At 57.2% G+C, this 14,835-nt stretch overlaps 1 protein-coding gene across 5 annotated transcripts; it reads left to right on the top strand.

The window, feature by feature from the left end:
- The first annotated feature begins 1,164 nt into the window (after nt 1-1,164).
- On the top strand, nt 1,165-14,150 carry KCNC3 (potassium voltage-gated channel subfamily C member 3). Of its 5 annotated transcripts, none has more exons than XM_063092211.1 (5): nt 1,165-2,034; nt 6,270-7,377; nt 8,258-8,260; nt 9,002-9,193; nt 14,014-14,150. In XM_063092211.1, the coding sequence occupies exons 1-5, from the start codon at nt 1,165-1,167 to the stop codon at nt 14,148-14,150; spliced, it is 2,310 nt and encodes a 769-aa protein (XP_062948281.1). The 5 variants fall into 5 exon arrangements, with proteins under 5 accessions (XP_062948281.1, XP_062948284.1, XP_062948282.1 ...); XM_063092214.1 differs by lacking the exon at nt 14,014-14,150 and adding an exon at nt 9,444-9,547; XM_063092212.1 differs by lacking the exons at nt 8,258-8,260; nt 14,014-14,150 and adding exons at nt 8,199-8,228; nt 9,444-9,547.
- The last annotated feature ends 685 nt before the right edge of the window (nt 14,151-14,835 follow it).

Genomic DNA, 14,835 nt, shown 5'->3' with positions numbered 1-14,835 from the left:
CGCCTCTCCCGTTCCTCTAGCCTCCCTTAGACCTGCCCCGCCCCCGCCCAACCTGGCTGCTTTCAAGCCCCTTCAAGCCCCCTCCTCCCTAGTCTCGCCTTCCCACGTCCCATTCAGTATGTTTTCTAGCACTCGTAGACCCCACCCCGCTTCCTCAGTCTCGCCCCATCCATCCAGACACTCATTCTCCCGGCCCAGCCCCGTCTAGCCAAGCCAAGCTGGCAGCCTCGGCCCCGCCCCTTCTTTACCTCGCCCCCTCCCTTAGTGCTATCCAGACGCTCTCAGGTTTCCCGGCCTTGCTCATCTCCGCCCCTTCTCACCAGGACTCGGTCTCTGTTGCCCTCGCCTTGACGCCTTTCAGTCCCGCCTCGTGCCATTCCGCAAGAAAGTGCTCCATCTCCAGTTCCCGCCCCTAGTTAATCCTGCACCCTCACTGTCCCAGTCCAATCAGGACTGTTTCTACTTTATTTGGCCGCGCCCCTTCTTAAGATACCCCCTGCCCCTCTCAAGAAATGTGAGTAGCCCAACCCGGCCCTCGCCATCTGTCCCTCCCCACCGGGTGCTGCCTGCCAGGGCTTTAGGTCCCGGCGCGCGATTTCTTGTTTCTCTCCGCCTTTTTCTCGGTCCAATCAGAACGGCCTCTCCCATTGTAGCTCCACCCCTCCCGGCCTGTCGGGCTCTTTTAAATAGTTTGAACTTGGCCCCTCCCTCTGTCCCGCAAGTCCCTTTTTTCGGTTCCATCAGGTCTATCTCACATCTAGCCTCGCCTTCTCCTTTCTTCCAGTGCTGCCTAGCCAGGCAGAACTCACGGCCCGCCCAGCCTCCTTCGACTCCCCGCCCCTCCTCTCTGCTCTCTCAGAAAGATCCAATCGGTGTGCTGCGTTTGCAGCCTCGTCTCTTCCAGTTTGTTAGTGTTACAGTCCCAGCCCCGCCCCTCCCGGCTTCAGCCCCGCCCCACCTCTCCTAGGCCAACCAATTCGGTTTCTCCTCCACTGCAGCTCCGCCCCCTCCGTCTTATCTCCTCCTCCCACCCAATCGTGTCTGTCTCTGTCTCTTACGGCCCCGCCCCATCCATCCATCTCCTGCTCCCACCCAATCACATCTGTCTCTTCCCCAGCGTCCCCGCCCCTCACGGCTCCTCCCTCCCGCCCCGCCCCCCGTCCAATGCTGAGCTCAGTCTGCGTCTCGTCCTTCCGCGGGCGCCAGGGGGCCAGCAAGCAGCAGCCGGCGCCACCGCCGCATCCACCGGAGTCCCCGCCGCCGCTGTCCCCGCGGCCGCCGCAGCAGCAGCCTGCGCTGCCCGGCCCCGCCGCGTCCCCGGCGGGCCCCCCGGCACCCCGCGGGCCCGGGGGCCGGCGCGCCGAGCCATGCCCCGGGCTGCCGGCGGCGGCCATGGGGCGGCACGGCGGCGGCGGTGGCGACAGCGGCAAGATCGTGATCAACGTGGGCGGCGTGCGCCATGAGACGTACCGCTCGACGCTGCGCACCCTGCCGGGGACGCGGCTGGCCGGCCTGACGGAGCCTGAGGCGGCGGCGCGCTTCGACTACGATCCGGGCGCCGACGAGTTCTTCTTCGACCGGCACCCCGGCGTCTTCGCCTACGTGCTCAACTACTACCGCACGGGCAAGCTGCACTGCCCGGCCGACGTGTGTGGGCCGCTCTTCGAGGAGGAGCTTGGCTTCTGGGGCATCGACGAGACCGACGTGGAGGCCTGCTGCTGGATGACCTACCGGCAGCACCGCGACGCCGAGGAGGCACTAGACTCCTTCGAGGCGCCCGACCCCGCGGGCTCTGCCAACGCCACCAACGCCGCGGGCGCCCACGACGCGGGCCTGGACGACGAGGCGGGTGCGGGCGGCGGCGGCCTGGACGGAGCGGGCGGCGAGCTCAAGCGTCTCTGCTTCCAGGACGCAGGCGGCGGCGCCGGGGGGCCGCCAGGGGGCGCGGGCGGCGCGGGCGGCACGTGGTGGCGCCGCTGGCAGCCCCGTGTGTGGGCGCTCTTCGAGGACCCCTACTCGTCGCGGGCCGCCAGGGTGAGCGCGCTTTCGGAGCCCCCATCCACCTCATCCCCGCCTCTCCAGGCGCCCTCAGACTCTCAGGAGCGTCCCATCCCAACCCCCTTGGTCTCTCTAAGCCTCTCAGTCTCTAAACCCGGAGTCTCCCGTACTCCTCTGAACACACCCCCCTCTCTCGGCCATCACCCAGATTCTCATGACGTCTCTCCAATCTTCCAAAATCTCGCAGACCCCTGTAAACCTCACCTTGCTTCTCCATGCCACCCTAGACGACCCTTAAAAACTTCCTCCCAGGATTCTCAAACAACTCCACCCTCGCCTTTCCCGGACCCCTCAGAGACTCTCAGAAAACCTTCCCCAGCCCTCAGAGTCTTCTGAGCACATCCAAACCTTCTCACCACTCTTGGCCACCCTCCAGACCCTCAGAAGACACCTCCCCAGCTCTCAGTTTCTTGGACCATCCCCAGTCCCTCAAAAGACATCCCTTCCCAACCCTCAAAGTGCCCTAGGCCCTGTGAACACTGTCCCTCACTTTCCCCGCCCCTCCAGGCTCTCCGAAGCCCCTCTTCAGCTCTCAGTCTCTCAGGCTCTTCCAGCACCTCCCTGATTCAGCCTTGGCCCTTCTCCCTGAAGATCTCTCTCTCCAAGGTTGAATCTCCTGGTTATTTTTTACCTCCCCCCTACTTCCCGCCCCATCTTCTGCTCCCAAAGTCTCAGAAGACTTCCCCACCCCAACTTCAGAGCCTCCTGGACCCCCCTGTACTTCCAACACTTCCCCCTCCCCCTTACTGAAACACTTGAGTCTTTTCTCATGGAAGCCCATGTTCACCCTGTTCACGTCCCTTCTTGCAGCTCCATGCCAATTCCCATCCCAAAGATTTTTTTCATAATGCTCCGGACTTCCCCCAAGCCTTTCACACTCCTCCCCAATGTCTGCAGAAAAGTCTGGAACCTCCGTAATATGCCTTTCCTCTCCAGAACCCCCATATGTCCTCCAGAATAGCTCTTCCTCATCCACAGACTCCCCCAGCTTCTCCTTCCATTGTTTAAACTGCACAGTCCACTCTTTACCTCTGGTAACCCCGCCCCCACCTTCCAAAGCCCTCTAACCTCTTTCCTACTCTGTCAAGTGACTTTCCCTTCTACTCCAAAACTTTACCTCAAACCTTGGGACCCCCTTCAAGTCATCAGCCCCTAAACTTTCTTCTCAAAACAGCTTCCAATTCTTTCTACTCTGCCTTGGGATCTTTCCACCTGCCCCCCCATCCCAACTCTGCTCTTTCTCCCTTTCTCAAGCTCTGTCTGTCCAAAAGTCCAGGACTGGGTCCCCGACCCTCTCCCTCTCCACCAAAGTGAACCAAAGAGCCTACAATCCAGACCTATCTCTCTCAAAAATTCCAGATTTTCCCCAAAGCTCTCTCCATCTCTACCAAAAAACTTTCCTCAAGCATCTATAACTTCCCAAGCTAAATGACTACCCTCCCCCCTTGTCCCAGAGACTCCTAGGGAAAATGTGTTGGAAGAGGGGGAACAGCTCAAAATGGGGGGCATTGGAAAGAGGGGGAAAGAAGAGCGATCCCGGGCCCCCTTCTAGACTTCTGGATACCCAAACACACAGAGGAGCAGGTTTCAGCCCCCTCCCCCCACCGTGCCGCGTCCTGGGCCGGGAAGGACGAGGAGCCGCAGTGCCGCATTCTCGCCCGGGGGGGGGGGGGGGAACAAGAGAGGGGGGCCCCAGAGCTACCGCATAAAGTTTGGTCCCCGGGAAGCGCTGAGTTGGCGAGATTTGGGGTTGGGTGGGGGGAGGTGGGGAGAAGGAAGTGCAGAACGGACGTGGCCCTACATGCCCTCTCAGGCCTCTGAGCAGCCCATCTCCCCATGGCCTGGGGCGCCCTTCCCTCCTGTGACCCCATTGAAGGGTGCTGAGGTGAGGGGAAGGATGAAGGTAGAGTCCTGGGATGGTCAGGCTAGGGGTCCAAGACAGCTACGGAGGTCATTCATTTATGCCACACATGTTTTTTGAGTGTCCGCGGCGTGCCTATTACTTTCCAGCCTCCAGGTGAGATTGCTTGAGAGAATTGGGAGCTGAGACTAATGCACAGTGGAGGATCCGGCCCTACCTCCCCCTCTCTCTCTTCCTCGTAATTTCTCCTTTCCTTCTTACAGGAACTCCATGCCCTTCTACCCCTTCTGCTTTTGAGCCACCCAAGGTAAAGGGTAAACCAGCCCGACGCTGTCCAGTCTCTGCAGCTGCGCACTGCGGCGGGTGCCCACCTTCCCCCGTGCCTTGGGAAGGAAGGAGTTAATCAAGCTCCTGGACCACGGCCTCTAGCCGGGAAGCGGCGGCACTGCGGCTGCGCGCCTGCCCACTTGGCTCCGGCAGGGAAGGGGTTAAGGTGGCGCTCTGCCGCTGCGGCTGCGCACTGCGGCGGGGGAGCTGTCCGCGGTGCTGGCCGCTACGCGCCCCGCCCCCCGTCCGGGCCGGCCCGCCTCCACTGCGGTGCCGCAGCCTGCTCGGCGCCCGGCTCGGAGGGGGCGGGGAAGCACCAGGCATGCGCTCTGCGGAAGGCCTCTGGCCTCTTAACCACTGCGGAGAAACGAAGTGGGGGGTGGGCAGAGAGGGCCAGCGCTGAACCCCAGCCTACCTCAAGGTCCATGGTCCTCTCTGCGGCCCCGACACTGGCCCCCTCTCTGCTCTACACCTCGGATTAAAGTGAAGCACCCCCTCCAAGCCCAGACCCCACCATCCTACCTCTGTGGAGAAAGGGTGGTGCAAAGAGGGACGGTGCTGGCCGCTGGCCCACTCCAAGGTACAGAGTCCTCTCTACAGCCCAGCACTGGCCCTCCTTTCCTGTTCTGCACTCCCGATTAAATGTCAAGTTCTCCATCCCCTTTCTCTTCCACTACCCATCTGATTAAAGCCCCCTCTTTACCCCAACACCTATCTCCTTCCCTCTCCAAGGAATTAACCCTACTCCTCTCCCTCTTCCCTCTATGTATCTGATGAAGCCCACTTTCATGTTTAGTAGACTGACCTGTTGCCTTCCTTCTCCAAGATCTCGACCCCGCCCTCTCTCCTCTTCAAGGCTTTCATCAAAACCCACACCATCCTCGGGCAGGACTCTGATTTTTCCTCACGTTGAAATGACTCGGGCACCTTCCCTTCCCCCCAATTCTCTGACAAATGGTCCTCACCTGTCTTTGGCCCTGGCTCTGCCCTTCTCCAACATCCAGCCCCTGACTCTTCCTCTCCAGAGCCTTAAACACACCACTGCCTCCTTCTCTACCCTCTTCCACTTATGTAGCCTTAGCCCTTCAATCCCTTCCCTCTTCAGGGAGCTGGCCCCCTCCTCCCCTCTGTGCTTCCACTCCTGCCCTGTCCTCTCTGGGTGAGGTCCTTATCCAGCCCTCTCCCTTTCCTGGGACTAGAACATTGGCACCAAGGTCCTTAACCCTTGGCCCCTCTCTGACACCTCGACCTTGCCTATTGACTGATGCCCCCATAGTGTCATAACAGTTCAGACCTTCTTACTGTGTTCCAGACATGGAGCCAAGCTTTTTGTACACTCATCTAATTTAAATCTTGTCACAATCCCATAAAAAAACTTGAGGTTCAGAAAGCTTAATCTCTTTGCCCAAGTTTGGCAGGTTAAAAGCTGGATTCAAACCCAGTCTTTTGGGTTTTTGGTTTTGTTTTGTGGTTTGTTTGTTTTTTTTTTTTTTTTTTGGTTTTTGTTTTCTTGTGTGTTTGTTTGGCTTTTGTATTCTTAACCACCTCATCATTCTGCCTTTCCACTTACCCTCTCCCCTTTCCCTTCCCTCAGTGCTAAGGTGAACCCCAAAGCCTCTGATACACAGAGGGTGTGTGATCTGGATTCCTCTCTTCCCCCATCCCATAATAGAACACTTGGACCCTGACACGGAGCCCTGAAATAGGACACAAGGAACAGGAGTATGGGGGAAGTGGTCTAGGTGACTGGGCAAGGGGCCAGAGATGCTGTTTCCAAGGAAGATGCTGCCCGTCTGCTGCGTCTGCTGGGGCCAGCTCCTCTCCCTTTCTCTCCCCTTTTGTTAGCTTCCAGGGGAGAACAGGATGTTGGAAGTGATGGAGCAACCGGGTTTGGACACCTGTCTTTCCCCCAGAGTTTGGGTCCAGGAGGCCAGTGAAGGGGGCATTGGAAGGGTCTTCTGGAGATTCTGGGCGACCAGATGTCTGGGTCACCTCTCTCCCTCTCTCCCACCCCATCCCGCAGTATGTGGCCTTCGCCTCGCTCTTCTTCATCCTCATCTCCATCACCACCTTCTGCCTGGAGACCCACGAAGGCTTCATCCACATCAGCAACAAGACAGTGACGCAGGCCTCACCAATCCCCGGGGCCCCACCAGAGAACATTACCAACGTGGAGGTGGAGACGGAGCCCTTCCTGACCTACGTGGAGGGCGTGTGCGTGGTCTGGTTCACCTTCGAGTTCCTCATGCGCATCACCTTCTGTCCAGACAAGGTGGAATTTCTCAAGAGCAGCCTCAATATCATCGACTGTGTGGCCATCCTGCCCTTCTATCTCGAAGTGGGCCTCTCGGGCCTCAGCTCCAAGGCCGCCAAAGACGTGCTGGGCTTCCTGCGAGTTGTCCGCTTTGTCCGCATCCTGCGCATCTTCAAGCTGACTCGCCACTTTGTGGGCTTGCGTGTGCTGGGCCACACGCTCCGGGCCAGCACCAATGAGTTCCTGCTGCTCATCATCTTTCTTGCCCTGGGGGTGCTCATCTTCGCCACCATGATTTACTATGCTGAGCGCATTGGTGCCGACCCCGATGACATCCTGGGTTCCAACCACACCTACTTCAAGAACATCCCCATTGGCTTCTGGTGGGCTGTGGTCACCATGACGACCCTGGGCTATGGAGACATGTACCCCAAGACGTGGTCGGGGATGCTGGTTGGGGCGCTCTGTGCCCTGGCAGGGGTGCTCACCATTGCCATGCCCGTGCCCGTTATTGTCAACAACTTTGGCATGTACTATTCACTGGCCATGGCCAAACAGAAGCTGCCCAAGAAGAAGAACAAACACATCCCCCGGCCCCCGCAGCCTGGCTCACCCAACTACTGCAAGCCCGACCCACCCCTGCCACCCCCGCCTCACCCTCACCATGGCAGCGGAGGCATCAGTCCCCCGCCACCCATCACCCCACCTTCCATGGGGGTGACTGTGGCTGGGGCCTACCCACCGGGGCCCCACACGCACCCTGGGCTGCTCAGGGGGGGAGCGGGTGGGCTCGGGATCATGGGGCTGCCTCCTCTGCCGGCCCCTGGTGAGCCTTGCCCGTTGGCTCAGGAGGAGGTGATTGAGATCAACCGGGCAGGTGAGGCTGGGGTGTGAGGGGTAGGGGTGGGTGGGTGGAGGCAGAGACCTATTAGAGGAGTTGGGGAGGCTTTTGGGAGGTCTGGAGGTAGTTGTTGAGGTTCAGAGAGACTGGGGTGGTCAGCAACAGAGAAAAAATGAACAACCAGAGCTAAGGTCAAAGAGGAGACACACAAAAAATTAGAGTGATATAGATTTCATGTGAAAGAGTTTTGGGGAGAGGGAGGCTTGCAATTGAGGTATTCAGGGAGGCCAGCAAGGCAGAGGCAGCAAGAGGCAGAGTCATCAGTCATACAGTGAGAGGGACTCAGAGGAAGAGAGGGCAGCTCAGAGAGAGACATGCACAGAGAGAGGGTCTCACACATGAACCATGGGCAGACTAGAGACAGGCCAAGGGGTGGTTGCAGCATCTGAATATCCCGGGTACAATCCTGAGGAAAGAGAGGCTAAAGGTGACAGTCTGAGGCAGTCGGAAACCAAGAGATTATCACTTAGATTGTAGAAAAAGAGATGAGACAGATTGAGCGGTGGGGGTGGGAAGGTCAGGGGCAGACTTCAGGTTCTAATAACGGTGACACCAAGAGAGGGAGACAGACATAAAAACTAAGTCAGATGTCAGAGCAGAGACCCAAGGACAGAAAAGTCACCTGACAGGAGGGCCCAGTCACTTTGTTGAGGGTAGTTTTCAAGGAATCTGGGAGAGAGGTCCAGAGGGATGTTGCTAAGAGGAAGAGATGAGTTGAAGGAGATTACAGGAGAAGAAGGTTTACTATGCCTTTGTGTGTGTGTGTCCCTCCCCTTGGGGGAGTCTGTGCCTCAGAGGCAGTGATTTGGGAGTCCAGGAAGAGGGAGGCTGGTGGGCCCCACCCCCATGCCTTAAGTAGGTCAAGAAAGGGAGCTGGGCCACCCGGCCCCCATCTTGCTCCCTCAGCCACTGACCCAGTTTCACACCAATTAAAAATAGCTGGAGTCAGAGCCTAGGGGACCCCAACCTTCCCCCTCCCTCATCTATCACCTTTCCAGCCCTTCCCCACGGTGGCGTTTCCAGCACCCAACATTTGTCCCTAAATAACCACTTCCCAACCTGCTACATCCTCCCCAATCATCTCCTCCAAACCCCCAACATCATATTCCAGCCATGCCCTACTCTGTTCACTTCAACCAACCACCTCCACCCTACACTGTGCCTCAGCCTCTTCCTCGCACCCAGCTTGCTTCGCCCAACCATCCTTCCGAATATCCAACAGCCCACCCGAGTCCTGCCCTTCCCAGTACCCAACACCTGGCCCAACGACCACTTCCTAGCACTCATTACCCTCCCTCAACCCACCTCTATCCAACACCCTGCCCCGACTACCCTTCCCTACCCCAGTTGCCCTCCCCTACACTCAACACCTTCCCCCAATGATCATTCCCTCCCCAAACCCACCAGCTGCCCCTCCTTAATATTCCCCACTGTGGCCCTCCCATCACCATTACAGCCACCTCTTCCCAACATCCTGCCTTTGAATCTTCCAGCACCCAACAGGTCCTCCAGCTCTTCCAACTCTTCACAACCACCCACCCCCACCATGAGTTCCCCACACCTCACTCTCCTTTGTGTCTTTGACCCCCTCGGGACACAGATCCTCGCCCCAATGGGGATCCAGCAGCAGCTGCTCTTGCCCACGAGGACTGCCCAGCCATCGACCAGCCTGCCATGTCCCCGGAGGACAAGAGCCCCATCACACCTGGAAGCCGGGGTCGCTACAGCCGGGACCGAGCCTGCTTCCTCCTCACCGACTATGCCCCTTCCCCTGATGGCTCCATCCGAAAAGGTGAGGTGCCCTCCACTGGCCCCCTGAGACCCTCCCTCTCTTCCCTACCCAGGGGAGGAAGGAGAGGGTTATGGGGGAGGAGGCACTGGACTTCCCTTCCCCCATCCCTTGGCCCCAAACTGCCTCCCTTACAGGTCACCCCCACCCCCTGCCCCAAGTTTCCTCACCACTGACCCTTCACCTGTCTTTATTCCATCTCCATTTCCTCCTACCCCACCCTGGACCCTCTGGCCTTTTCCCCCACCCCCAGCCACTGGTGCTCCCCCACTGGTCCCCCCAGACTGGCATAAGCCAGGCCCCCCAAGCTTCTTGCCCGACCTCAACGCCAACGCTGCAGCCTGGATATCCCCCTAGTGGACGAACCCCCTCCCCCCTGGGGTAAGTAGCCCCCACCCTATGATCCCTCTCCTCTGACTCCCCACTCCTTCCTGACTAACCCCTCTGAGAACATTTAGCCCCCACTGACCAAGACTCCTGCCCCCTCACTATGAACAGCTGCATCCAGTTAACCCCCAGCTCCTGACACTGACCGCACACCCACCTGCCCCAGGACTTGCCCTGCCCCTCACTAACCCACCAAAACTAACCCCAACCCTCCCTCCCACAGCTTGCACCTGACTTGCCCACCTCACCCCCATGACTGACCCCCATCCTCACCTCCATCATCTCTCTCCCTGCCTCTCTTGGTTTTTTTAAAATTCAATCAGGAAAATGGGGTGCATACCCAGGGCACTCTTCTGGGTGCAGGATGGGGTGAGAAAGGCTCAGCCACCCATCCAATCCACTGTGAATTCAGCCAGCACTTAGAGAGCAACCACATGTCTCAAGTGCTAGGTGCAGGGAATTTAACCATGAACAAAATCCATGCCCCCAGGAGCTCCCAGTTTAGTGGGAGTTCAAACACAGACCTAGAAAGTCACTGTTTGAGGTGATGTATGCTCAAATGGAGGCAGCACATGGACATGTAGTAAGAACATGCAAAACTCCCAGGGGTGGGAGGGGGACATCAGGAAAAAGTTTTTTTTTTTTTTTAAAGATACCTGGTAAGGGGATCTTAACCCTTGACTTGATGCCGTCAGCACCACGCTCTCCCAAGTGAGCTAACCGGCCATCCTTATATAGGCATCCAAACCCATGGCCTTGGTGTTATCAGCACCACACTCTCCCGAGTGAGCCATGGGCCAGCCCTAGGAAAAAGTTCTGATGTCTACAATGAGACTTACAGAATGGGCCAGAGTTCTCCTGGTGAGACTTAAAAGGTGAACAAGAGGAAGTGATCCCAATTTGACAGTAATGATTAGAGGGAACCACACAAGCAAAGCCTGGGAGATTGGATCCTAGAGGGAAAGGGATTAGTAAACAGAGGTAAGGCAGGAAAGCAGGGGTGACTGAGGGCCTGGGACCTTGTCCAGAGGACTGGGGAGGCAGGTGGACCAGGGAGAGACAGGGGAAGCTCTGGGGCCAGTGGGGGATGGACTGAGAGGGGAGACTGGAGGTCAGGAGCCCAGGGAGGAGGCTGGGGAGGGCCCAGGGGGAGAGGATGAGGCCTGAATGGGGCCAGGGCAGTAGGGATAGAGAGGAAGAGATGAGGCAGAGAGAGTCAGGGGTCAGGGATCAGGAGGCATGGGGCTGGGGACTGATAGCTGTAGGGAGGTGAAAGGGTTAGAGTGAAGAGATAATTAGTAAATGAATCATTCAGCAAACATCAAGCCCTTATCACATGCTAGGAATTTCACAGATATTCTTTAATCCTCATAACAACACCAGTCAACCCCTAGCTGATTTCATTCATGCATTCAACCATTCATTCATTCAGCAACTAATTCTTGAGGGCAGTTCCAGGCACTGGAGATTTTGAAGTTTACAAAGCAAGAATCTCCCATCACAGTTTACAATTTAGAACAGAGGCTGGCAAACTATGACCCAAGGCCAAATCGTTCAGCCAGCTGTTTTTATAAATAAAGCTTTATTAGAACATAGCCACTGTTACAGTAACTGTTGTTACTACAACAGCCAAATGGAATAATTGGGACAGAGTCCGTATGGCCCCGTAGCCAAAAAAGATTTACTGTCTGGCCCTTTACAGGAAAAGTTTACCAACTCCAGATTGGAAGAAGCAGAAAATAAATAATTAAGAAAAAAAGAGAAAAGAACAAGATAATTATTTTGGTCACTTCAGATAAGGGTTCTGCAAAGGCTTTTTTGAGGAGGTGACATGAAACCTGAAGGGTGAAAAGGGCCAGCCGGGCAGAAGAAACAAGTGCAAACTCCCTGAGGTGCTGAGTGAGATGAGCTTGGTTTGTTAAAGGAATAGCAAGGAGGGCAGTGTGGCTGGGGCCAAGCAGCTGAGGGGAGAGGGGTGCAGAAGGAGTCCAGGGAGAAGGATCATGAAGGGTGTTTTGGCCATGAAGAGGCTGGATTTTTTTTTTTTTTTTTTAGATGGCTGACTGATAGGGGGATTGGAACCCTTGACCTTGGGGTTACAAGGCAGCACTCCAACCAACCGAGCTAACTGGCCAGATCTAGGAGGCTGGATTTTATCTTAAATGCAATGGGAAGCCACCTAGAAGTATTTGATCTATCACATATTCATTCAACAAATACCTGTGGAATCTTCCTTAGAAATGCAGAGACAGGGGCTGGCCAGTTAGCTCAGCTGGCTAGAGCATGGTGCTGATAACACCAAGGTCCAGTGTTCAATCCCTATACTGGCCAGCCACCCCCAACCCCCGCAAGCCCCCAAAATCAATACAGAGACACATCCTAAAGAATCCCTGTTCCAAGCCTAAGGAGATGCCATAGAGTAACTTGTGGAGCCTCCACGGATGGCCTTGTCTAAACCCCCGTATTTCACAGAAGTTCAGGGAGGGCCATGACCAACCCCCGGCCACAGAGCAGATGGGGAAAAGGACCCAGGCTTCTGGACTCCTAGTCCAGAGGGGACTGTGGCTCCTCTTGTTCCATCCCTCCACCTCACCAACTCCCCCCCACATCATCCTTCATTTTCATTTTATTACCCACACCCACCCTCTCCCTGCTCCCACGTAATCCCTCCCCCCTGCTTGCACCCAGTCCTGTTATCACCCTTTGTTCCCCACCCCTAGGTTGGGATGGGCCCTCATGGAATTGGCAGGGGAGAGGAGGTGGGGAGGATTTGGGAATATCGTTGAAGGAGGATTGGGGTGGGGGTGGGGGTGGGGGGACGGGGAAGGTCCCTGCTTCTCTTGCCTATGATGCCAAAACCCATTCATTGAACTCAAATAATGGCCGGAGCTGATGGGGCTGGCTGAATTCTCTGCCGGAATGCCTTAGACCCTTCCCCTTCCCCCATTCCTCTCTTCCTCTCTGTACTTCCCCACGGCCCTCCCTCCTACCATGACCTTTCCTCCCCACTTGCCCCTCACCCTCCTTCCTTCAAAACCCTGCCTTTCTCCTGGCCTGTCCACCGCCCATGACCCTCCCTCATACCTCTTCCCGCACCAATCAATTGTTCCCACTTGCTCCCCAGCCCCTCCCTCCTGCCATCCTTTGACCTCTCCCCCCAATCCCCTCCCCCAGCCACCCCGGAAGCTCCTTCCATATTTGATGTCTCTGGCCACCCCATTTCACTGCTCCCCTGCCCCGGAAAACACCAGAGAGAAGGAAGAGATTCCGGCGTTTCTCCGTCCCCCCAACAGTGAGGCTGTGTTGGGGGGTTCCCCCTGGCCATCGTCCCTCCGCCGTGACTCTGTGTATTTCTGTCCCCAGCTCTTGTCACCGCCTGAGACCTCGTGAGACCCTCGGTCCCCCCCTGTCCCTTCCCCCCAGGTTAGCAATTGGGAATGGCTGGGAGGGGATGTCCCCAATATACTGGGCTTCAAACCTTCAAACCCTTCGTACGGTCAAGACCTTGTCCAAACAGTCCCCTCAGCACTGCCCAGAAGAGCCACAGACATTCCCCCCTCCATGCTGGCAGAACTCTGAAGACATTCCCAACACACTGCTCCTCAATCTTGGGTCCCATTAGCTATCTGTTATTAGACACTGTTAGAACCTTCCTGTCACCTGTCAGAAGCCCAGAGGCTTCTTGGACCCTCCAAAGATGCCCCCTTAGAACCTTCAGGGTGAGCCTTGCCCCTTGGCCCCTCTGACGGCTCTCGGGGCTTTCCTCTGACTCCCCCAGGGCACTGCCAGCTTTGACTCCATTCAGCTCCCTCACAGCCCCCACCACCTGCCTCCTCTCCTTTCCCTGCAACTAGGTTAGCTCCCTAGATCCCGCCCAGTTGGCCAGGCCCTCTCCATGGCTGCTCCCCTACATTCATTCCACTGCAGCCCCCTCCCCACGCCCCTGCCGCCCACCATCCCGCCTTGCTGCCCCCACCTTTATGCCTCAGATGAGGGGACCAACAGGGGGTAGGTGGGAGAGGGGCGGCCTGCGGTGGGAATGGGGCGGGGAGGCTCGGGGGAGCCACGCTGCCTCCTAATCCTGAGTCTCTCCCCCCTCCCCATGTCTGGACCGTTTTCGTTGATGCTGACTGACTCTCTGATATGTTCACTTTCTCTCTCCGTCTCCTTGGCCCGCCTCTGTCCATCTCTCTGTCTCTTGCCATCTGTCTTTTCGTGTCTGTGTCCCACTGTCTCCCTCTGTCTCTCTCTCCCTGCGTCCTTTCTGTCTCCCTCACCGTTTCTATATTTTTCTTTGTCTCTCTGGGTATCGCTTCCCTCTCCCACCATCTCTTTCTCTCTCTGTCTTTCTCCCCGTCTTGGGGTCTCTCTCTGTTGGACTCCCTGTACCCCTATCTCCTGCTTCCTCCCGTGTTTCTGCCCTGCCCACCCCCCAGGTTACGAGAAATCCCGCAGCCTGAGCAGCATCGCGGGCCTGAGTGGGGTGTCCCTACGCCTCGCGCCCCTTGCCACCCCCCCTGGCTCTCCCCGGGCAGCCCGCCATGCTCCCCCAACCCTGCCCTCCATCCTCTAGCGCTCCCCTCCCCCCTGTGGGGGGACTTGGGGGTGACCGGGAAGGTCAAAGGAGCTGGGGGTGGGCGGGTGGGGGAAAGGGTTTTTTAAAAAAATCAAAAAGTCATTAATAATATGCAACCGAGATGACGACGCCAGCAGACACCCCCGGGCCCCTAACCCCACACCTGGGCCCCCAGGATGGAGTGGGAGGGGCTGAAGCCCATCCCCCAGCTTCCACCCCCCAAAAAGCCTTCTCAGGTCTCCATGAGCCATAAGACATCCCCTCCCATCAACTTGTGTAAATAAGTCCAAATTATGCCATTTACATCTTGGAGCACCTCTCCCACACACATTCTGCATGCCTCCCCTAACCTGGATCCCCTATGCCAACTCCACCTCAGCAATAAGCCGCCAGGGGCTGCATGCCACATGTTCAAGGGAAGTGGTGGCCTGGGCAGGGGGCTGGGACCTCAAGGGGGACAGGCTGGTCTTTAAGCCACAGGAGGGTCTCCTGGCTTCCTACCCTTCACCCCAGGAGAGCAACCAACCCATCACATGTTAAAGGAAAAACAGGGAAGTGGAAACAACGTGGGAGAAGAAGAACAGTTACCCAAGCCAAAACCAGAGCCAAGCTCAGAGGGTGCGATTTGGCAGGGAGGTAGGCTGTGGACAGCTGCTACCTAGCCGTTAGGAGGATCTTTCTG

The sequence above is a fragment of the Cynocephalus volans genome, chromosome 3 (genome assembly GCF_027409185.1).
Source record: "Cynocephalus volans isolate mCynVol1 chromosome 3, mCynVol1.pri, whole genome shotgun sequence".
Taxonomy (NCBI): Eukaryota; Metazoa; Chordata; class Mammalia; order Dermoptera; family Cynocephalidae; genus Cynocephalus; species Cynocephalus volans.
The sequence above is the reverse complement of the archived record's forward strand: the minus strand, read 5'-3'. Positions and strand labels throughout refer to the sequence as shown.

Bases quoted from the DNA above. Each gene is read 5' to 3' on its own strand.
- KCNC3 (XM_063092211.1), top strand. From the start codon at position 1,165: ATGCTGAGCTCAGTCTGCGTCTCGTCCTTCCGCGGGCGCCAGGGGGCC. The intron at 2,035-6,269 runs GTGAGCGCGCTT...CCCATCCCGCAG, and splicing joins ACTCGTCGCGGGCCGCCAGG to TATGTGGCCTTCGCCTCGCT. The intron at 9,194-14,013 runs GTGAGGTGCCCT...CCCACCCCCCAG, and splicing joins TGATGGCTCCATCCGAAAAG to GTTACGAGAAATCCCGCAGC.